Source organism: Pithys albifrons, chromosome 20 (genome assembly GCF_047495875.1).
Source record: "Pithys albifrons albifrons isolate INPA30051 chromosome 20, PitAlb_v1, whole genome shotgun sequence".
Taxonomy (NCBI): domain Eukaryota; kingdom Metazoa; phylum Chordata; class Aves; order Passeriformes; family Thamnophilidae; genus Pithys; species Pithys albifrons.
The window spans coordinates 11,063,110-11,087,284 of NC_092477.1; the positions used below are offsets into that span (position 1 = coordinate 11,063,110).

At 42.1% G+C, this 24,175-nt stretch overlaps 1 protein-coding gene across 1 annotated transcript; it reads left to right on the plus strand.

The window, feature by feature from the left end:
* Positions 1-503: 503 nt before the first annotated feature.
* QSOX2 (quiescin sulfhydryl oxidase 2) lies at positions 504-23,966 on the plus strand. Its single transcript, XM_071574417.1, has 12 exons — positions 504-787; positions 5,868-5,968; positions 7,154-7,202; positions 8,292-8,397; positions 8,615-8,705; positions 10,085-10,230; positions 10,863-11,006; positions 12,836-12,965; positions 14,765-14,887; positions 15,973-16,123; positions 20,351-20,539; positions 22,938-23,966. The coding sequence occupies exons 1-12, from the start codon at positions 505-507 to the stop codon at positions 23,486-23,488; spliced, it is 2,064 nt and encodes a 687-aa protein (XP_071430518.1). The 5' UTR covers position 504; the 3' UTR covers positions 23,489-23,966.
* The last annotated feature ends 209 nt before the right edge of the window (positions 23,967-24,175 follow it).

The following is a 24,175-nucleotide window of genomic DNA, read 5'->3' on the forward strand; positions in this document are numbered from 1 at the left end:
GACACCCCTCACTCCCCTCAGGACACAGGACACCCCTTGTTCCCCTCTGTGACAGGGGACACTCCTCACTCCCCTCACAGGACACAGGACACTCCTCACTCCCCTCAGGGGACAGGGGACATTCCTCACTCCCTTCACAGGACACCCCTCACTCCCCTCAGGGACAGAGGACACTCCTCACTCCCCTCACAGGACACAGGGGACACCCCTCACTCCCCTCAGGACACAGGGGACACTCCTCACTCCCCTCAGGGACAGGGGACACCCCTCACTCCCCTCAGGACACAGGGGACACCCCTCACTCCCCTCAGGGACAGGGGACACTCCTCACTCCCCTCAGGACACAGGGGACACTCCTCACTCCCCTCAGGGACAGGGGACGCTCCTCACTCCCGACAGGGGACACCCCTCACTCCTCTCAGCACACCCGCAGCCCGGCCGGGCCGCCATGGCGGGCTCGTTGCTATGGCGCGGCCCCGCCCCGCCCCTCTCGCGCGGCCCAACATGGCGGCGGCGGGCGGGGGGTGGCGGGCGCTGCTCTCGCTCCCGGGGCCGCTCCGGATCCCGATCCCGATCCCGGCGCTGCTCCCGGTGCTCCTCGCGGCGGCCGCGGCCGCTCGGCTGTACCGGCCCGGCCATGACCCGCTGACCGTGCTGACGGCCGGCTCGGTGCGGCCGGCGCTGCTCAACTCGTCGGCCGCCTGGGTGGTGCAGTTCTACAGCTCGTCCTGCGGCCACTGCGTCTCCTTCGCTCCCACCTGGCGGGCGCTGGCGGGGGACGTCAAAGGTAAGGCTGGGGCCGGGCCCGGGGCCACGGCGGAGCCCGAGGGGCGCTGGGCTGGGGGGCCGTGTGGCCTCGGGCGCTCTGGGACCCGTGGGCCGTGCGGGCCGTGCCAGCGGGGCCGGGTGCTGTGTGAGCATCATCCCTGTCTGCTGCGCTAGTGGTGTGCTGAGTGTGAGCATCACCCTCATCTTCTGCTCTAGTGGTGTGCTGAGTGTGAGCATCACCCTCATCTTCTGCTCTAGTGGTGTGCTGAGTGTGAGCATCACCCTCATCTTCTGCTCTAGTGGTGTGCTGAGTGTGAGCATCACCCTCATCTTCTGCTCTAGTGGTGTGGTGAGTGTGAGCATCACCCCTCTCTGCTGCTCAGGTGGTGTGGTGAGTGTGAGCATCACCCCTCTCTGCTGCTCTGGTGGTGGTCTGAGCGTGAGCATCACCCTCATCTCCTGCTCTGGTGGTGTTTCAGGTGTGAGCATCATCCCTCCTTCCCTTGTGGTGTTCTGAGTGTGAGCATCACCCTCACCCCCTGCTCTGGTGTGGGAGAATCAGCCCTCGTCCTCTGCTCTGGTAGTACCTCAGTGTTTGAGCATCACCACCCCATCCCTCTGTTTTGGTGGTGCTTTGGTGTGTGAGCAGCATCCTCATCCCTTGCTCTGGTGGTACCTTGGTGTGTGAGCATCACTTCCCATCCCACTTCCCCTGGTGGTGCTTTGGTGTGTGGGCATCACCCCCGTCTGCTGCTCTGGTGGTGGTCTGAGTGTAAATTTCACTCCTCATCTCCTGCTCTGGTTGTGTTTTGAGTGTGTGTGTCACCCCTCCCTCATCCCACATGTCTGGTGGTACCTTGGTGTGTCACCCCCATCCCATTTCCCTGATGGTACCTCAGTGTGTGAGCATCACCTCTTATCCCATTGCTCTGCTCTGGTGGTTCCTTGGTGTGTGAACATCCCTCCTCATCCCTTTGCTCTGGTGGTCCCTTGGTGTGTGAACATCCCTCCTCATCCCATTGCTCTGGTGGTCCCTTGGTGTGTGAACATCCCTCCTCATCCCACTCTCCTGGTGGTGCCAATGCTGCCAGAATGGCACATGGCACAGAGCAAGGCATGGATGGTGGTAGCACATCACCAAATTAGGAGTTTCACAGGAATCCAGGGATAAAACATCACCTCACATGCACGTGGAGTGACCCAGCTGTGGATTTACACACAAGCATCCATGGTTTGTTTAGACAGAACTCTTGAAAGCAAAATATTTACCTTCTGAATGTTTTGTAAGGAGAACACCCTATTTTTGAAGCTAAATAAAAAGTATTGTGATACTGGAAAGGCCATGCAGGTGTTTGGTCTGTATCTTGAGAATTCAATATAGTGTGGATGGCCTAGAAGGGGGGAAAAGACCACCAGGAAATAAAAAACAAGCAAAGTGAGAACCAGGTTTCAGTTTTATCATATGGTGAATTAAGAATAACACTGAGGAACCTGCCTTGCTGTGCCAGCCTGCTGAGGTTTTTGGCAGGTGCTGAAGTGTTTTACTCTGGTTTTAGATGTAAGGAAACAAACAGGCCCCCCAGGTATTGGTTAAATTCAAAACCTCTGCTGGGGAGGAAACCTGAGATCGAATTTGTAGGAAATGTCATGCTTAATACAGTGTTATAAAAGGCTTTTAAACTGCTGATAACTTCACATTTTACCCAAGAGGTTTGTCCAGGATGGAGGCAGAAGTTGTAATGTACTTGAGGTTTCTGATTGAGGGGGGTGAAGAGCTCTGGCTCTTCTCTGACACTCAGAAAAGTGTTAACAGTTAATAAGAGATGTAGGTGCATGTTGGGGGTACAGGGGTTGGATGTGTGGAAATGAAGGCCCACCCAAAAATAGGCCCTGATGAACTCACCACGTGCTGAGGAATTCTGAGTGATGAGCAGAGACTCCAAACCAGAAAAGCACAGAGCAGTTGTGGCTTCAGAGCAGCCCAAATGCTCCTTTCTTACATGGGGGTGTTGTTTATAAAACCAGTGGCTTTTTTTCTGTTTATGTAACATTTTCCTTACTGCTTTGATTTGCTTGTGGCCAAAATATATTAAATTTTCTTCTCTGAAGTAACAAGGAGGTGTTTGAGCACTTCAGTGAAGGTCAAAAAGAGCCTTAACTGACCAGAGCTTTTGTCAAAATAAAACAGGGACATGTTTATATATTACTACAGAGGTCTGATACCTTTGTAACTTGTAATTTCTTCAAATATGTATTTTCTTTCTCATCTACAGTCATGATAACTGCAAATGCTGATAAGCACTTGTATTACTATAACCACTTAAAGGCCTCTCTCTTCTTCAATCCTTTGAATTTTTGTGAAAACTTTCATTTAGAAAGTGAATTTTGGTGTTTGTGGACATTGGCACTACCAGCAAATGCAATTGGTTTCTGGTGGTGTTTGTCAGGAAAATGTTTCCATTTTCAAGTTGGAATGATTGAATTTTAGTGGGAGACTGAGAACAGTCACACTTTTCTTTGGGAGCTTCATCAAAGAAACCAAACCCAGAATGTTTTGCCCACTTAGGCTGCCTCAACATTTCTTTTCCAAAAATACTTTCTCATCTGCTGGGATATTAAAGCCATCCTTGAGGATGCAGCTTCATTTACATCAGGGAGCTCCTGGGTCACTGTGGTTGTGTTTGCTGGTTTGGTATCCAAAAAAAATCCAGCTAAATTGATGCTACTACTTTGTCCATAAAAGGCCTGTGCTAATAGACATGGTTTTAATTTAATTTCTCATTTGTTAAATCTTGGCAGTACAACCATAGCAGACTTGATAGCAGAACATAATCCTCAAAAATAGGATCAGTGCTTGCTTTTGTGTCATTTGTGTGTTGATTTTGATACTCCCTCCTCTCCTCTCAGAACAGGCTTTAAGCTCAGAGTCACATTTTATTTTCTTACAGCAGTGTCCAAAGTGGCCATTGGAGTTAATTGTCCTTTTTCTGTCTTAAAAGATGATTGAATCCATCCAGCAAAATGCCTGTGGGCTGGAACTCTGTGGTGATTTTCTGTGTAGAAGTTACAAACCCTTGGAAATCCCATCTAGAATTACAGAAAGAAGCAATTCACTCCTCAGGATTTGGAACAACTGTTCCAAATTTAGCAGTTGTTGTTCCCAATCCAGCAGTGATGGTTTCCTTCTCCAAGCTGTTCTTTGAACACTTTTGGTGGGAACTGCAGAAACCTCCTCATTGTTCAGGACACAGACAAGTGTTAAAATGGGCAACTCTCAAGTAGCAGGTGGGGTGGGATGAGCTGAGTGACCTGAGAACACCCAGCTGGAGAGAGTGCCAAGGGTTAGGAAAAGAAAGCTTATTCCTTGTAATTCAGTGCTTGGAGTTCTGTAGCAGGAAGGTTTGGCCAACCTGTGGGTTCCAGTTTGTCCAAGACAGTCCTGTCACTCACTGGAACTTGCTTAGCATGACCAGCAATTGTGTTGGTTAATGTGTCACTCATCTGCCTCCTTCACATCGTTTTTGAGTCAGGATTTCAAAGCTACTGATGCTAATTTATAATTAATCAGCATGTTAAACAAGCCAGCCCAGGCTGCTCTGTCACTGTAAACTCCAGAGTACAGGCTGTGCTTTCCAGCCACACTGGCCTCCCTGAGGAAGGAAAAGCTGCTTTTCCAGCAGCAGGAATGCTGAGCAGCACAACCCCCCCAGCTGGTGCTCCTGAACCCGGGGCTTTGGCTGGGCTGGGGGGGCTTTGTCGTGTGGGGCTTTATTTGCATTGGGATCTATTCATGGTGTGGAGGAGGATCCAGACAGGTGGGGAAAGGGGGAGTGCTGCAAGTTGAATGGGAGAGATACCCAGAAGCCAAACTTTTCTGTTGTATTTTGCATTTTATTTGATGGAATAGGCTGTTGTGTCCTTTGTGCTGCTGTGAATGGGTGCCCATCTGCTCCAGAATGTTTGTGGTGTCTCCTGGTGCCCGCTCAGCTCTTGGCATGTCCAGCACAAAACTCTCCCTCTGCTGCCCCAACTCCTCCAAAGGCAAATAAAGGTCAAGCTTAATTTCAAAAGCAGTTTGGCAAAGCAACTGTCCATCAGCTCTTGAACTTGATGAAGCTTTCATGCTCTCTGCTATAAAAGCAAGTTTAATTTTAGTGCTTTTTAAATTTTATTGATACTTGGAGATTGTGGGGGACCTTCAGATTCCACCCACGGCTGGTTTGATTTAACTTTGCTTTAAAAGATAACTGTCTAAGGAGTCACTTGGAGTGGTTCTTCCTTCAAGTGATTGCTGCAGCAAAGCCTGCAGAAAGAGAAGGCAAAAGCTGTAAGTTGGTTGAAAGCTTTTATTGAAGTTATATGAGCATATTTATAGAAATACTTGAACTCTTGTGGTTATTGTGATGAAACACGTATAAGGAACACTCACAGTGATGCTCAAACTCAACTATTTAGCACTCCTGGTTAAAATTCAGTATTTGGGGGGGGTTATCTGATGTATTTCTGAGCAGTACTGGGGGATACAGACAAGTTTCAGCAGCCCCTGTGTGAGATCCTGAGGCCTCTCAGGAAACTGTAACTTGGAGAAAAACCAGCTTGTTAAAACCCTGTAATACAAGATACATCAAATTTACGGTTTTGTAAGTGACAGCCATGTGGATGAGTAACTGCTGGATTCATTTTATTCATTTCCATACTCTGCATGCCTTATTTTATGAGCACAGCTAATGGGAAAAGCTGGGGAATACAATCTGGTGTCTTGGAAGTGTTGGGATGACCCTGATCTCATCCTCCTGGATCCAGTAAAATGTTTTCAACCCTGAAAGTGCTGCACTGTCTGTTGGGATTCCTCTTTAGGTGCATTGAAAATACTCAGGCAGCCAATTAAAACAGGGAGGTTTTAGTTATTTTAGAAATCAGTAGCTTGTGTTACACTGGGGGATGGAAATGAGCAGCAAATGAGAATCGACCGAGGGCTGGAATTTGTGCCCTGGAATCTCTCTGAGCCCTGTGCCTGTTTCCTTGGGAAGCAGGGCAGTCCATCAGCTGGGATCCCTGATCACTCCTGCTGCAAATTGAGAGAGTGTCTTTGTTTTCAGACTGGGAATCTGCAATCAGGGTTGGTGTGCTGGACTGTGGGGAGCAGGAGAACCACGAGACCTGCAAGGAGTACGGGATTCGCTACTACCCGACCTTCAGGGTGAGTGCAGAACGTCCTGCCTGAGGCAAATAATGCCTGTTTTGTAGGAACTAAACCCCAAAAATTATGTGTAACTTACTGTTCTGTAGCTGGGCTTGTACTTTGCTTTTTCTGAGAAAACTGCATACTTGATCAAAGATTAATTTGAGTTTTTTTTGCTGAATGCAAGAGGTGATGCAGCTGTTCAGAGCAGAAATTGTGGATCTGGAACATTCTCATAGAAAGTACTGTGTTGGTACATTTATATAACACCCAGATTGAATGGATTCATTAGATAATAACAATTGGTATAAGTATTTTTCCAATTCAAATATGAGGTGTTTATTAATAGTGGTTTTAGTTTTGGTGTGTGAAAGCAAAGGAAATGCAGTGAAACTGCCCCATGAGAACAGCTGATTTCATGACCAATTAAAAATTTCCCCTTGATTGATCTTTCACTATTTTTCTAATTAATTTCATCATTTGCTTAAACTGGCTTTTAAAAAGATCTTGTGTTGGCCAGAAGTATCTACCATTGTTCATTTTTAAATCTAAATGCAGTTTTTGCCTTCTCTGCCTCTGTCAGTCTGTATAATCTCATTATAACTGTGAGGATGAGCAGAACGTGGTGGATGGGGAGAGCTGAATAAACTGTGTTTGTGATGAGAGGGAACAGGAGCCATTTCCCTGCAGGATTTGTGATCTTTTACCCTGATAAAACAGGATTTTTTTTTAATCTTCAAAGTTTTAGGTGTAAATTGAAACACAGACTTCATTAGGCACTGAATAATTTCTATTTTTCGTAGCAGAAGGCAGCCAAGCTCCCTTAGATCTCCTGTTTAACCACTGGAGGGAGTTGGGAAAACAGGAATAGTGTTCCAAGTATATGCAGAGCTGGTAACTCTGATTTAGGAATCACTTCACTCGTGTTTGGGTCGGTGTTTGCAGTAAAGGAACAATCTACATTAGTGAATTAAGCATTAGAGTGTTTTTCCTCTAAAAGTTGGCTTTATTGTTATCAGAGTTTTGAGTGGTGCACATGAGTTACCCTCATGGAAGGTGAGAAACAGGTCTTTGGAACTCATAGACCAAGAGGGAAAACTCTTAGATAAAAATGTTTTGTAGTTAGAGCTGTAAAAGTAAAAATTCTTGTTCCCAAAATGTGCTTTTTGTTTGTTACAATGACTTTTCTTTTTTCCCCTACAGTACTTCAAAGCATTTACAAAGCAGTTCACTACTGGAGAAAACTACCAAGGTAAGAAAATCCAACTTTAAGGAGTCCCAGAGCAGTTTCCTGTGAGCCAGGGAAGTGTCACACAACAAAATCCCTTTGCCTGTCAGTTAGTTTGGACACTAAACAGCTTTTAAAGACAGAATATTCCAAGTTCTGTATGGCAGAATTTTTGACAGGAGAAACATTTATTCAAGAACTTAGGGCTCACATTTATCTTTTTGTTTTAATGTAGCTCCTTATTTTCCCAAATGGCTGGATAATTTTTTTAATTCCTGTTTTTCCACCACACACCTCATTGGCAGGAGATCCAATTTGCTCAATCCCAACTCTGGTGCCTTTTGATCTGTGAGCCACTTCCCAGGCACCCTGAATTGCACTGGGAGAGCCCCCATTCAGCTGTGGGCTGGCTGAAAACAGGCTTATCCCCTGTGTCTGACAGGATCACAGCTTGAGGTGGTTTGTCTGGGACAAAAGTGAGGTTGTCCCTTTCAATGGATTAACATTTACAAGGCCAGAGGTCAGAGGAGAGACCACCTGCACCATTAACCCTTCCTGGCCAACAGAACCACACTTGTACCTGTTACTTTTTGTGATAGTTCCTGCTTTTTAATTGATTTTTCTTGAAGCAAATAAAATATTCTCACACTTAGTTATTTCTTCATATCATTTCCTGGCCCATTTGGTAGAGTTGATACAGGTTTTAATTCATCATTAATACCCTTATTGCAAAAAAGCTCCTGAAGTTGCCCAACCTGACTACTGGGAAAGTGTTCACAGACTGAGACTCAGGCATTGTTTAAAGAGAAAATCAGCAAGGCAGGCAGATGGATAGATTTGGAAAAGTTGGGTTGTATTAATTTTGGGGTGGGTTGACAGCTTGTAAATGTGATCTGATATCAGCATTAAAATGAAATCCTACAACTGAAGCCTTAGTTCCTGTTCTTCAGCCAAATAGTTTTCTGGGGTTTAAGTCTGAATTTAAAGCACAACCAGAGCAAAGCATGAGCAGAGCTGCCTGCACAGCAGAGCTGCCTGCACAGCAGAGCTGCCTGGGAGTTGTTCAGCCCCAGTTGCTGCAGGGTGGTCTCTTCTGTGCCCTGTTCTCAGCAGGAGCAGATCGAGAGCTGCAGACAGTGAGGCAGACGATGATTGACTTCCTCCAGAACCACTCCCAGGAGGTGAGGCCTCCTGCCTGCCCACCACTGGACCCAGTTGGGTAAGTTCCCTGGTTCAAATGCACCTGCTTGGGTTTCCTCAGGTAATTAAATGAAATGCAGGAGGTTTTATTGAAGATGACATGAGGGTTTTTTTTATTATCAGTTCTGCTGTGAGATTGCAAAAGGAAATTCCCCCTGTGATAACATTCCCCCTGTGATAACATTCCCCCTGTGATAACATTCTACCTGTGCTAAATTGCTTTTCTTTTATTAAAGGTCCAGTGATATTACTGCCCTTTTTGACAAGAACAGCCACCATTACACTGCCATAGTGTTTGAAAGTAACAGCTCCTACATTGGACGAGAGGTAACTGTGACTGGGCAGGAGTGTTGTCCTCACACAGCTGAATTGGAGGGTATTTAGCCAAGCAACAACCTGATTCCAGGACTGAATCCAAGGGTCATAAAAGGGCAGGTCACGGATGTTTGAGGAATCACAAAGCCAAGGGATTTTATGGGGCTGTGGTTCAGTCACACAGAGGAACTTGCTCACAAAACAAAGTGATGTCATGTTGACTTCTTCCATTCATGTTTCAGTGGGAGATTAATGTATCAATGTCACTGTTAGCACAATTCTTTCTTCTTTCAACATTTGGAAGATCACAACAAAAATATTGTCAGATTATGTTGCTGTTTTGTTGCTGCTGGGGAACCATTTATAATATTCATTCTTCCAAGCAAATTTCAGCAGTTTATAATAATCTAAATTCTCCAGTTCCCTTTCTTCACATATAAATTTTGGGAAATTATATTCTAAATCAAGATGACAGCATAAAATTATTCTCACATCTCTGAGACAAGGCAAAAGTGGAAGCCTTTGGTTTTTGCTTCCTCCACTCCATCAGTAAAATATTTGATTTGGCATCTTTTCCCCACCTAATGAGCCTGCTGTTAGCTCAGACAACTGCTGCTTTTCTCTTCCTGCCAAGATCTAGGATAAGTGAAGAAAATAAATTGCATAATTATCTAGCCATAATCTGTGTAGAAACATCCAATGTCTGCAAAATGTTTCTAATTAGATTTGATGCTGAGATGGCCCAGTTGCATGAGGGGAGGAGAGAGTGCTGCCAAAAGGGAGAGTCACTTTGGGAGGCTCTGCTTCCAGGCCTTTGTGTCCTGCAATCTGCTGTGTTGACACAAGTGGGCATTTCTGGAGGAAAGAAATGGGAATATTAGAAAGTTCTTCAGCTTTTTGTGACACTTGCTTTGATCCTGCTGGTAGAGGGGAAGACTGAGAGTCATCTGATTGACACAAAGTGGGCTCTGCTTTCAGAAGAAAAAGTAGTTGCTGATGTTATGTAGCATTTTAGCTTTATACAATAGTTTAGTGAAATACAAAATAACATTGTTTTCCTTTTTAGAATATAAGACAATGTGGGCAGACCTGTCCCAGCTCCTGAAGGAGGGAAGGCCACATGTTAGCACTGATGGAAGGAAGGAGGAAAAGACCAGGATAGACCCAGAAAAATGTAAAAAAAAGGAAGATAGGAGTAATAATTTCCAGAGAAGAGTAAATCTTCTTGAGGTGCAATTGTTGCTGTGCAGAGTACTCATGGCTGCATTTCCTTGGCAAACAGCTCAATGATGCCCTAAAGGATGATGCTCCTCACCTGTTTATGTGCCTTGTCCTGCCAGGTTGGCTGTTCCTTGAACATTGTACAGTTCCTGTCACCTTCTCATTACCAGGTCATCTTAGACATGATCCAGTACGAGAACATCGTGGTGAGGAGGGCCCTGAATTTTGACAAGGCTTTGCTTGAGAAACTGGGTGTGCCCTCAGTGCCCTCCTGCTACCTGGTACAGCCAAATGGCTCCCATGGGCTAATTAACAAGTAAGTAATTGTCACAGGGGAGCATGAGGAGGGTCATTTAAGTTTTAAAACTTCCATGGATTCCTTTTATACAAAGCAATAATTCTATAAGATAATAATTCTATATACAATTCTATAACCTCCTTTTGCCTGTAACAGTGACATTGTGTCCTGGAATGTCATCAATACATTGCACTGCCTGAAGTTCTGTGTTACCCCTATGAGCAATATGAGACTTAATACTACTTTTATTTAGTACTGCTGCCTATTTGTAGCTCTAATTTATTTCTATGGTACATCTGAAAGGAAAAAACGTGGGAATAAAAGTGGAAAAAATAAATGAAGCACCGAAGTTCTAAGAAAAACTTGAATCTAAGTCAAAATACTTGTTCCATTTTGGGTAAGGTGTAAATGGACATTGTGCTGAATGTTATTTGTTCTTACTCTGAATGGAATTTCACATCACTAATCCAAACTGGTATTCCTGAATTGAACATTATTTCATGTCACTTTGTATCAGAACATGCCGTGCTGCTCTAGGACTGTGAAACATCAACCAAAGTGAATAGCTGGTTTTATAAATGTACTGATTTGCTTTGGACATTCACTTAGCCTGAGATTAAAAGTAATCTCTCTTTTTTATTGCTGTGCAGTTTGAAGCCTCTACGGTCCTTCTTTTCTTCGTATTTAAAGTCACTGCCTGGTGTAAGAAAAAAACTCCTCTTGCCACTCCAGCTGCCTGCTCAAGAAAACAAAGAGGAGAGCACAGAAACCAAGGTGTGGAGGGAGTTTGATAAGTAAGTGACACCCTTGATTTTCAGATCAATACCTGATTGTTAAAATCTGCTTGCAGGTTTTTCTTGCCCCGTGGCAAGTTGTGGTGTAATTTATTATAAAATTCTAGTGCAGCTCCAGTTTTTACTTCCTTCCATCCCAGAGGATGCAGCTTGAGTAGAACAGGTTGATCTCTACTGAATGTTCAAACAATTCAGAGATGAAGTTACTGAGGGCTGCCAGTATTTTGGTTTTAGCAGCATCTGCACTGCTTAGCAAGGCATGTTTTTCTCTAAAAGTGTAATTAAGTATTCAGTGAATTTCAAAATACCAAAAACTTTTCACCCATTACTGATTTGAATGGTTGGAAAACCTCAGGAAGTAATTAGTGCCTTTAAAAATTAAATAGTGGGATAAAAACTGTAACATTTCTGCAGAAAAGGAGAGTTCTCTGTGTGTGTGATAGTAGAGCAGTGCCCACTGAATAATGCAAGTATGACAGAAAATACAAATACTGCACTCACTGGAAAGGATGTTTATATCCCAAACCCTGCAAGGTTTATCTTCACCCTCTTTCCCTCTGTGTCTGTTTGAGAGAGAAGGATGTAAAGCCTTTGCAGAGAGATAATCCCTCAGCATCTTTAGATGGAAAGATGGAGGTCTGAGTGCTTTAATTTACTACTTATTTTCCTTTCATAGACACTATTAGTGTCATCTTCTTTCAAGGACTATTATAAAGTACTTTATATGAAACATTCTCTTAGCAAAACAACTTAGTTAAATTGAGCTGCTTTCCAGCAAGGCAAAATCTTGTTGACATGAATCTCCAGTCCAAGTATCTTCTAAATAGGAACCTTTGGAAGAACCTCCTGCATTCATGTGGATATCTCTTTATTTAAGAAACTTGAAGCAGAATTTTGCTGTTTTTTAAAATTTAAGTGAGTACATTATTAATTAAGGTGATAAATTCAGAGTAAGTCTGTAATTTGAGCTGCTAAGATATAGAATATTCTGTATTTTAATATGTTCTTTTCTGCATGTAATTTAGGAGGTGGGGCCAGCCAATTTCTTGAATTTCTTGAGTGATTGTTTTTTAATTCTGTGTTTGTAAAAACAGTAGTGAACAGTAGTAGAACTCTTACAAGAGTTAATTATTAACTGTGTGACCCTGTGTTTGTTCAGTTCCATTGCTCAGTCTCAGTGTCTGAAAGCTGGGAGTGTGTGCTTGATGCATTTGCACTCTGTAAAGGGGGGTTTCTTGTGGAGATATTGGGCTGTGAGAAGGAACTTTTAAAATGTTTGATTTGTTTTATGTGTTTTCTTGGACCTGTCATAAGGTGCCCAGTTCTGTCTTAAGAGCTGAAAGGACCTGCAGTAAAACTACTGCATTTGGGAGAGGATTTGTGTGCTCAGTCCTTTCCAGCACTGCCATTTCCAGTCCTGTTTGCACCCCTGCTCTGTGCATAACCCTCTGTGGTTGAACAGGAGTTTCCTTTGTCCATAACGTGCCATTTTTCTCTTTGTGGCCAACCCAGCAGAGAAGCTGCAATTTCCTTACCCCACTCATTTCCTTGCTGACAATGTCAGGGCTGTAATTTCATTGCAAGGTAAAGCTGGCTGGGAGGCAAAAAGTTCAGTTAAATATAAAAAAAACTTTCTTAAGTCTGGCTGTGCTTCATTTGTCCAAACCCTGAAGAGAACGGAGGAGTCCAAACTGGGATAACTCCACTCACCGTGGGGCTGCCACTGTTGGGGCTTCAATGACACCTCTTTATATCAATTTATCCTCCTGACTGGTGAGCAAACAAGCAAAGGAACTGCCAGTTTGTGCCCTGATTTGTGTGTTTTCCAGGTCCAGGCTGTACATGGCTGACCTTGAGTCGGGATTGCATTTCCTGCTCAGGGTGGAACTCGCCACGCACAAGACTCTGGAGGGAGCTGAGCTAAAGACCTTCAAGGACTTTGTCACCATCTCTGCCAAGGTACACACTGCCAGTCCTTGATTATTTGTAAGAATGAAGAGACTCTACAATAAAATTTATTATGGGACAAAAGTCTCTCAAAGTGTCTTTCACAGTGTTTAAATTGTGCATCCTCTTAAAACAGTTTTGTGAGTTTATTCAAGTGTGGGGTTTGAGGTATTTCATGTTCTGACATAATTACAGGGTTAAAATGCATTTTAATTTAATCTTAGAGGGCTCAAAATTAAATAAAGCTTAAGCAGTCTGCAGCCTATTGAACAACCACTGTAAATATAGTCCATTTATCAGATTTTCAGGATAAGTGGCTATTGTAACTCAGTGGGATTAAAACAACCTTTGTTTTTCATTCTTGCCTTTTGGACTTCATTAATGCATACTTGGCAAATGATGTTCTGTTTAGAGATCTTAGTGGCTTCTATCTAAATTTGGAATATGATTGAGGTACTGAATTTAATTGATTATTTCAAAATAACCAAGGTATTGAATATTAGTGAATATTTAAAAAATAAAAATGCTTGCATGCTACATTTTAGTGATGGGAAATATGATGTGATACAAATAGAAAACAAATAAAACAATTTTGCTTTATAATGCCAGCTTTCTGAAATAGTCTATATTTACTTCCAGTGTAGCTACCTCTGTGTTTTATTTTAAAAGAGTGAATCAATAACTATTAAAGGAATAATAACTCCTTTATGAATGATTTCCAAATATCTGGATTTATCTGGAAATCAGACAGACAGTCTCTTACCCACCCCCCCTGCAGCCATCAGAGGGCAGAAATCTCTCACTGGCCTCATTTCTTTAAGAAAGTGTGGTGTTAATCTTTCCATCATATTATCCCTCAAACATCCTCTGCTCTTCCTGATGGCTCCAGGCCAGCTGATGTCATTTGCTTCCCTGGCTTTTAGTGCAGAAATTGGGAATGCTCCCTTTGGGGTCCCTGCTCAGCTCCACCTGCCCTTCCAAGGGGGCTGCTGGTCTTTATTTGCATTTTTCTGTGGTGTGACACTTTCTTTGTGACTCTCAGTCATGATTTGCAGGTGGTTTTGTTTGGAAATGTTGATCCTCTTCTCCTGCAAAGGCACAGAGGTCTCTGCTTCCCTTCTTGGGGAATTCTCATTACTGAAATCCTGCTCCCTTATGGAAGGGTCCTAAAGGATGGTTGGCATATTGGACTTAATTCTGTAGTAATTACAACCCTAATTAAAACAAAATACCATTTCTGGTGTGAATTAACTGACTGACAGTTCCTCACACTCATCTGCCAGACTGTGATTTCTGTGAGTTCCAAGTCAAGGAAGTCACTGTTTCCAAATCCCTTTGGAAATCACTGTGACTTACATGTATGAAAAGGAAAATGCTCTTTTGGATAACCAGCTTCTAAATACACAGAAATCTGACCCAAAATGACTATTTTTTGTGACTGATCTTCTGAAAGTGAGAAGGATTTCAGCCTCTCTGATTCACTGTGTTGTTGCTTCCACTCTGAACCACACCCTGAACTGAATTACCTTAATGTGAAATTCTCTGTAATCTGTCAGAGTAGTTCTATAACATTCCTGCTTGTTACTCACTACCTTCATTTTTAACATTTTGCACATAAAACTTACTAATTTTTAAGCCCAGCTTAGTAAGAGGTGGCTTTTCACTGAAAGCAGAACAATTTGCTCATAACAAAACAAAATCCAAAGCATTGTGAAGAAGGCAAAAACATTGAAATAAAGGCAAAAGTGCCTTTCTGCTGCTGAGCTTTGTGCTTTAAAATCTTTCCTTCCTTGTTTTTTTATTTTCCTCAGCTGTTTCCAGGCCGTCAGCCTGTGGTGAAGTTGTTAGAGACCCTGCAGGAGTGGCTGGTGAGCCTTCCATTAGACAAAATCCCTTATGATGCTATTCTGGATCTGGTCAACAACAAAATGCGGGTAAGCTGGTCCCAGTTCCCCCAGCAAATGCTGCATTAGGAAAGGATAAGATTCTCTATAAATCTAAGACATCACTTATGATGGGCCCTCAGGCATAATGGAGTTATAAGAAGGTTAAAATGAAAATAAAGTAAAATCGTTAGCAGGGGGAAAAAAATCCACATGAAATTGAGATGAGAGAATTGAAACACACAGTCCTGGCTGGGCTTGTAATGAACAAGCAAGAGTGTTCCCTGAGATCAGCTTCCAGTGGGCCAGGATTCCCAGAGGATATTTTGGACTTTGCTGTGCCTGTTTGCAGCAGGATTCTCTGAAAGGTCAGAGTTTAAGTGATGAAGGGAAATTTACCCACTGAAAGGGGCATTTTTCTTGGAGAGTTTCCCTAAATACTCTTTAATTTCCTTGCTGGAATCCCATCCCACTTTGGCAAGCAAAGCCCTGAGATGGGGCTGTCTTTGCCCTGAAATTAGGAGTCTTCCTTCCCTATTTCCTCTCTGAAATTTGGAAACCTCCTGTGTGTTTTAGGAAGCAGAGAGAGAAGTCTCAGGAAGTAAAACCTTGCACTGGATTTTTGGTGTAAGGAATAAGTAGTGGGTTTATTCTAAGGAGAAATAATATTAAATTTTCCCTCTTAAGCTGTTCAGGTTTCACCACTGGGAGCCACGTAAACCTTGTGGAATAATACAGTGTTTAATGTGCCCAGGGAAACTGGAGCTCTGTCAGAGTTCACAGGAGCATTTCTCTGGCTGTGCTGTTCATACTGTGCTTAAAACAAACCTTTACAGCTTAAGCTGCTTCAGGTGCTCCGTGAGAATAATTTGAGTAGGTTTGACATCAATATTATCATACAAGAGGGTTGTTTTCCAAAGGTACATCAGAGGATCTTGGACTTAAGGATTGTTCTGAGTGTAAAATTCATTTGCCTTGAGCATGAATTCATTAGCAACAAGTGCAGAGAAAGTCATTTACTGTTCTTTACTCTCAGATCTCCTCAAATCCCTGGAGGATCAGCTGTGCTGTTACACTCAGTAGTACATTTAGGTCCCAGAGCTGCATAGATCCTAAATCCATCTCCTTTTTTGCAGATTTCTGGGATATTCCTCCCCAAGAAGGTTCAGTGGGTTGGCTGCCAGGGCAGCAGAGCAGAGCTGAGGGGTTACAGCTGCTCCCTTTGGAAGCTCTTCCACACCCTCACTGTTCAAGCTGCACTGAGACCAAAAGCTTTGATAAATACAGGTAAACAGCTCCTTTTTTTGGTGTGTAAATCCTCAGTTATTACATTTGTGGAGGGCAGTGGCTGCAGGTCTGCACCAGCAGGGGTCAGAGCTCTGCTGCAGCTGGAAGGTTTGGAAAGCCTCCCCTGTGCCTGGAAATGTGGTAAATAAAGTGTGAGTAATAAAGCAGAAAAAAAGAGGAGAAAATTTCAAACAAAGAAATTCTGAGCTCTCTGAAAAGGGATGAAAATTATTGAGGTTACCTGAGGTTGCACTGAGAATTAAATTTGAGAAGAATGAGATTTAACCATGGAGTTCAGTAGCTATAAAGGATGTACAACATTAGTTGATCCTTCTGTAATGCTAGTTCTTAAATACTGAATGTTATGACTGTTTGGAGGTTTCTTTTTCAGCTCAATGTACCTGTCATTAATCTCTGCAGTGATTTATTCCTTTGCCAGCACTCTGTAAAATTGCTTCTTTTTAGACTTGCAGCATCTTGTGAAGCAGAGTGTTAATATTCTGGTGATGATTCCTATTTAAGAAACATGCTGGATAAATAATCTATTTTCCTCACCCAATGAAAATAGAATTACTAATGCTAAATTATTGGCCTTCATATATTTTTGGTCTTGCCAGGACAGTGCTTTGTTTGGTTGCAGTTCTATTTAGTTCTCATTTAAAGCCTTTTAAATGTCTTTTCCAAGCAATATGAGAATGCTGCATGGCCTGTAACTAAACCATAAAACACAGACATTTTCAGTTTGCCAGTTGTTGATTGTATGTTAAAAAAGTGTTTTATCATTTCAAATTATAGATATGTGTGTTTGTCCAGCATTATTTGCAATCACAGTGAAAATCTTGCAAATCTTAATAATTCTTTTTGAGAAAAGGGCGGGGGGGGGTTTGGTAGCAAATCATCCTATTGTTGATTTTTGTTGTGCTCTTTGTTTTGTTTTTCATGGGACAGTGGGTTAAATTTCTTCCTTTTAGTGCTGTGAATTTGGGGGTTTGCACTGGGTGATTTTCAGCTGTTCAAGATCCTGCAGAAGTTAAACCCCTTTTTTGCCTGAGTTGCCCAAAGTGCTCTGATTAAGAAAACTCTTAATGTATTTAATTCTACAAAACTGCCCCTTCAGTTGTGTGTTCAGAGCAGGAGCTGCAGCCAATGTGGAGGTAAAAACCCGTGGCAGAACCTGAGAACTCTTTGGCACAGTTCCCCCTGGCTGGAAACGGGGCCAGATCTGTGCTGATCACTTCTTACAGCCAAAGAATTGGGTCAGTCTGAGACTGTGGGATTATGTCTTGGGAGGTTTGCCTCTCCTTATTGCTTGCTTAAATCCCATCTACTAAAAAGCATGATGTACTCCCTAATCCCTCCCACCACAGGTAGGGGTTTGATGGTTCTTGTCCACTTTAAAGATTAGGGTTACCCTGAATTGCAGGAGTTTGGGAGGAGAGAGAAAAGGAGGATTACACGATGATACGTGGCAGATGTTAACGGAAGATTCATCTCGGGGCTGATAAAGGAAAAACAAACAAAATGAGCCATTTTGCAATTGTTTGTTTTCTTTTGGAAGCAGATGTGTTTTTCTTGAGTGTTTCCCCTGCGTGCAGGGCCTGGCACTCTGAGTGAACTCGTGGGGATTTGGCCTTGGAATGTTTTCATTGGTCTATATTTGGAATATTTGAATGATGAAATTTGAACCTGCAGTGAAATCTCAGTGAGGGATCCAAAGGAACTCAGAGCTGCTCCCACCCAAGGATGTGTCAAATCACTGCAGAAATCAAGTCCTGAGCACATTTAATTACAAAGAAATTAGTTTTTAGGTAACAGGATCTATTGGTGTGAATTAGACAGGCTTGTGGATTTTATAATGAATTATCTGGATTCTTTCCTTGTCTGTTACTGAATTTGAAAGTTCTCCCCACAAAATGAATTTTCAGGAGTGTAACATACACAGGAGAACAGATATAATTAAATCTGTGTATGAATCTGTTCCTGCACAGATTATCTGCAAATAGTTACTTTTGTTGTGTTTATTGTCATTATTTTCTAATAATGATGATATTTTGATATTATTTTGATATTATTTTGATATTATTTTGATATTATTTTCTAATAATAATGTCATTATTTTCTAATAACGATAAAATTGTTTTGTCTGAAATGTTTCAACTTTCCAAAATTATTTTTCAGCCTTTCTTTTAATACAGTAATTTAATCTGCTTTAATCTCATAGCTTTTATTTATACATGGCTGTTCAATCACAGATATTGCAGGGCTGAAGAGACATTGGTTGATTTTCAGGATTTCTTTTTGGCTTTCAAGAGTTCTTTTTGCTGCTGTGTGTGAGAATATCATGGTATTATTTTAATAAAGGTGTAATGACAATCTACTTGTGTTTCTTAGAACAGATGAGTGATCTGATAATTTGAGCAGGTTTTGTTGAGGATTATTTTTTCCCCCAAAAAACAATGTAACAGTAAATTACTGCAGTGTTCAGCAGGAGGCTGTAATTTGATCAATCTGCACCATAAAATGTGTTTAATTTGACAAGTGTGTGTTGGTGGGAACATACAGCTCATTTTTAAATGCATTTTGACATAATTTACTGGGTCAATTAAGCATGAATCAGAAATTCTGTGAGACAGAGATGAAACCATTAGGATTTCAACAAATTATGTCAGGTTTTCAAGCCACTCAGAGATGGAAGAACTAATTGCTGAGACAGTAAAGGCCACAAAGTTCTCCATCTGGGAAGAGCTTATTATACTTCTGCACTAATTATTAATTATTGAGTGTAAAAAAGTGTGAATGGTACAGAAGGAATAACATGTTTGTGTTTATTTATTCCTGATTCACTCTTGAAAGTGCAAATGTTGCTCAGTAGCTGTTCCTGTGGGTGCATTCAGTGCCAAAAAAGCTGTGCAATTAATAAGTGTAATGAGATGCTGGTGCTCTAATTCCCAAAAAACAAACAGGCTTCACAGGCACCTTGGGAAATACTGACCAGGGGGGGTTTCACTCTGGATTTTCCAGTAGCAAAGGCACCACAACTTCAGTGCCTGGGCATGAAAGGAATAACATTATAAAATTAATATTCATTTAGTTTTTGGGCAAGACATTGGAGTGAGTCTCTGCTGCCAGAACTGTGACATACAGACAGTGTGAACTCTGCATGGTTAACAATTCCACAGTGTGCTCTGCTGAAAATTAATGTCTGGTTTCCTTTTAACAAAGTTTGTTTCTTCCCTTGAATTGTAAGATACTCTTTGAAAGGGGAAATTTCACTGTAAAAACCACTTGATCTTTAACTCTTATTTAATGTGTTGTTCAGGGTAACTTTGAGCATAATTATACAGACTAAATGCATTGGTATAAGCAGCTGCTTTGCATTTTAGAATCACAGAATCACAGAATATTCTGAGTTGGAAGGGACCCACAAGGATCATTGAATCCATCTCAAGCCAGCACTGTTGCTCAATTAGCATTTTTGGAACTTTAATGTGTTGGAAATAATTCCCTTATAGTTGTGTCTGATCACCCAGACCAGCTTTCCAAACAGGATATTTTGGAAAGTACTGTTTGAACTGTTTACTACCAAATAATTTTGCCTCTAAATGTCTCACCTCAACTACTTAGTGGCAACATTATATAGGAACTACTTAAAGCCAATATTATATATTAACTACTTAAAGATAATATTGTAGATGAACTACTTAAAGATAATATTGTATATGAACTACTTAAAGATAATATTGTATATGAACTACTTAAAGACAATATAATATATTGAACTATTTAAAGACAATATTATATATGAGCTACTTAAAGACAATATTATATATTAACTACTTAAAGACAATATGTATTTTGTTGGAGTGGTATTTTTCTGAATGAAAATAACTTGGTGACAATATTATATATTAACTACTTAAGGACAATATTATATCTGAACTACTAAAAGACAACATGTATGTGTTTTGTTGGATTTTTCTAAGAACTGAGTGAAGATTTTAATCCCTCTAAAGTATTTGTGACTTGTGTAGTTTCTCTTGTGCTCTGGATGTGTTTGAATTACAGCAGGGACTGTTTGCTGAGCTCTCCAGTCAGGTGTGAATGTGCCTGGAACAAGAATGGAGCAACATTTGCTGCTCTTTTCCCCGAGCTCACTTTGGTGTTGAAGGGCCTGTGTTGGAGCTGGGGCTGCCCAGAAGGTGCTGAAATGTCTCCCTTGTGTTGCAGGTCTGGAAGACAATCCCCAGATGGTGCTGCAGGTGCTGAGGAGGTACATCCAGCACTTCTTTGGGTGCAGGGCTTGTGCTCAGCACTTTGAGGAAATGGCCAGAGAGTCCCTGGATTCCGTGAAAACCTCGGACCAGGCTGTGCTGTGGCTCTGGGAGAAGCACAACGTGGTGAACAACAGGCTGGCAGGTATGGCAGGGACACACCTGAGTGTAAAACACCTGAGATGGTGCTGGGCCTTCAGGGGATGGAAGGAGAAAACACCTTTCCCAGAGGTTGTTTCTTCTGAGGTTTCATAGAATCGATTTGGTTTCACCCATTGCCTGATGAGAGGATCTTTCTGGGGTACAAATCAAAGCCTTCTCCAAAAGGAATAAAAGCCTTCTCCAACAGTGGATAAAAGAATCACATTTCTTCCTGTAACACTTTAAATAGATCTTAAAACCTGCTTTTGTTTTGCTCCAGAGCAATGCTGGATAGAAAATTATAATTGAACAAGAGGCTTTCTCAGGATAAAAGAGCCTGAACTATTGACAGCTCAGCAATGGAATAAAATAAAATTACTGTGTGAAGGAAGTCTGTGCCCCCTCTAGATCATTGTGTTTTCAGTGAGACCAAAAGTGCTGTTAAAATACTGGTTGTGTTTAATCCCTTCTGTTATGGGGGTATCAAGTAACTAAAGCACTAAAGAAAATTGGTTTCTCTTTGCACTAAATCCCTGTCTGCTGTTATGGATCTGGGTAATGTAGCATTAGTTACAATTTAAATATGCTGCATTGTGTTTATGTTGTGGTGCTGCTGAATTCCCAAGGTTTATGAAGTATTAAACACTGTTGTGAGCACAAACAGTTTGTCTCCTTTATCCTGAGGAGAAGAAAAGTGTAAATGATAAGGGATTAAATAAAAGCATCCCCTAATTTTGGTTGCAATTTCTGGGCTGAACAGGACCAGGCAACTCCCCTTGGCTTGGCCTTGCTAAGTGGTGGAGCAATACACTTATTTAGAACATTAAGGTATTGGAAAACTCACAGGGATATTGATTTAGGTGATGCAACAGCCAGCTAAAATGCCCTTTTAGTAAGAAGAATAAACACACTGGAATAAATAATAATGGTAAATTACACTCTTCAAGTTTGCTAAAACTCCTCCATGGGACAGTGATGTATTTTCACCCTTAAAAGCTGCAGCTGTATTTGTGCTCCTGCAGGAGGCTTTCAGTGAGGAATGATGGCTGGGCAATGGAAACACCTTGGCTCAGCCTTGGGGTGGGTCAGGAGGTGGCTGGATATGGCTCTGCCCTATGGAATTATTCCCTTTTCCTTTAGAATGAACAGGATTTACAGCATTTTCCTCCTTGGCAGAAAAGAAACACCAAGTACAGGGAGTTGTCTGTTTGTAACCTCATCATAATCCAGGTTGTTTCTACTTTCTCTACTGAAACATTTTGATTACTGAGTGATCTTTAAGATTAAAAAGCAAATTTGTTCTCTTGCTTGTAAATATCAAGGGGACAAATATTTTTTAAGCATCCTTTGAATCCCTGTTTTGCTCAAAATCAGGGAGAAGTTTCCTGCCTTTAAAGGGAATAAAAATAATAAAATGAGAATCTATACTTTTGAAATATTTAAAATAAAAATGTACTAATAACAGCTAAACAAATTAGGTTTTTCTTGCATGTTTTTTTCTAAAAATTATCTCCATCTGTGTATTAAAATGGGTTTTTTTAGAGCAAAGGGTGACACCAGCTCTGCTCTGCAAACAGAGAGGTGGCCAGAGCTGGGAGCATCAAATTAATTCAAATTAGATCTAATTCAAGACAGCATTACAAGTTTAAAGGCTAAAAAACAAGCTGAAAAATACATCTTAAATAGGAGAGTGGTTTTTAAAGAACTGGAAGTAGTTTGCTGCAGTAATAATGCAAAGCTGAGCCTGGAATGACTCACAGCACAGGAACATGAAAATATCTGAGCCTTTGGCCTTGAAGCTGCTCCTGCAAACCAGGCAGAGCAAGGGATTAAGGAGCACTGAGTGAAAAGAGCAGTTTGTTTTGCACCATCGTTCAAGTTAACCCTGGAGGGACCAGATTTGTGTTTTCCTGCTTTTAAAGCAGCAGTTGCTGGAGCTTGGGTTGGGATTCAAGTGCTGCAGCTTTCACTTCAAGAAAAGGCAAATAATTATCATTTTGTGTTGGTATTTTGAGGTCAGAACTGCTGCATCTCTAAGGAAACAGGAATTTCCAAATCTGTTTGTGATTGTCTTGGTTTAATACAAGCATTGTTGTCCTGGGGGCTGTTTTGGGGTCAACTTCACTGTTTGTAAGTGGGAAATACCCTCTGTGAGGTGTGTGATGGTTCAGAGGTGTGTGATGGTTCAGAGGTGTGTGATGGTTCAGAGGTGTGTGATGGTTCAGAGGTGTGTGATGGTTCAGAGGTGTGTGATGGTTCAGAGGTGTGTGATGGTTCAGAGGTGTGTGATGGTTCAGAGGTGTGTGATGGTTCAGAGGTGTGTGATGGTTCATTCCCCACTTCATTCACTGAACTTTATTCTGATATTTATTTCTACTGTATTTTTTTCTCCTCCCAATCAGGTGATTTGACTGAAGATCCCAAATTCCCCAAAGTCCAGTGGCCAACTCCAGACATTTGCCCTGCATGCCATGAAGAAATCAAAGGATTGCACAGCTGGAATGAGGAGCAAGTGCTGCAGTTCCTCAAGTCCCACTATAACAGTGACAATATTCTCCTCACATACAGCGAGAGCCAGACTGACCCCAGTGACACCGAGCAGGGACCTGCCAGGGAGGGGAAGGACAAAATCCTGCCCAGGAAACCAGGGGAAAGCCGAGGGAATCAGGGCCAGGCCCAGGGCAAGGCGGTGGATTCGGGCTCGGAGGGGTTGGAGCAGCCGGCGGGAAATGCCGGAGCTGTCCAAGGTAGCGGGAAAGGCTCTGCTGCCTCGGGGAGCCTCAGAGAGACCAGGCAGGCTGTGTCCTTCCTGGGCATTGGGTTTTCCAACATAGACATGAGTCTCTGTGTCATCCTTTATGTAGCATCCTCCCTGTTTTTGATGATCATGTACTTCTTTTTCCGGATGAGATCCAAGAGGTGGAAGGTGAAGTATTACAGGTCGTCGGTGTAGGAGTTGCAGTGGCAGACACAGCTTTACTATTTATGATCAGGGATTTTATACACAGTATTCCTTGTTTGAAAGCCCTTTGGCCCGAGGCATTTCCAGGTGTTGTGGCTGGATATGTGGTGCTGGCTGTGAGAACCCCAGTGCTTGCCTGAGGCACATCAGTGTGCTCTGAAGGGAGCTTTGCATTTGTCAGGTCAGATTTTTCCATGACTTACCACCAACATCCTTTACTCATTTTCAGAGTAAACATTGCATTATGCAATCCACTGTGCCTGCTGCAGAAGGAAATTGGATATTGTTTTGTGTGTACTTCAAGTCAGGTGTTATTTCTTTTTAATTTATCCAGAGCTGCTTTCACCTCCCTGAGTGCTGAACAGTTCCAGTGGTACCTTGGCTGCTTCATTTGGAGGAGCAAGAATTCTGGTTTGGTTTTTTTTCAGGAAACAAGAGTTCTATTCTGATTAAACCATTTCTAAACCTTTGTGACTTTGTGAAATATTATTTATGTGTCATATTTAAAGGAGAAAGAATTCTGTGTTAATTTTCCCACTCTCTTGTGTATTCCAGCCAGGGATGAGTGTGTGTTTGCTTAGATGGGAGTTTTATGTCTCAATTCTGATTTGCCAGTGCTGTCATCATTTTATTGGAGTTTGGTGTGAGCAAGGACAGACTTGGGTCTGGTGCTTTACT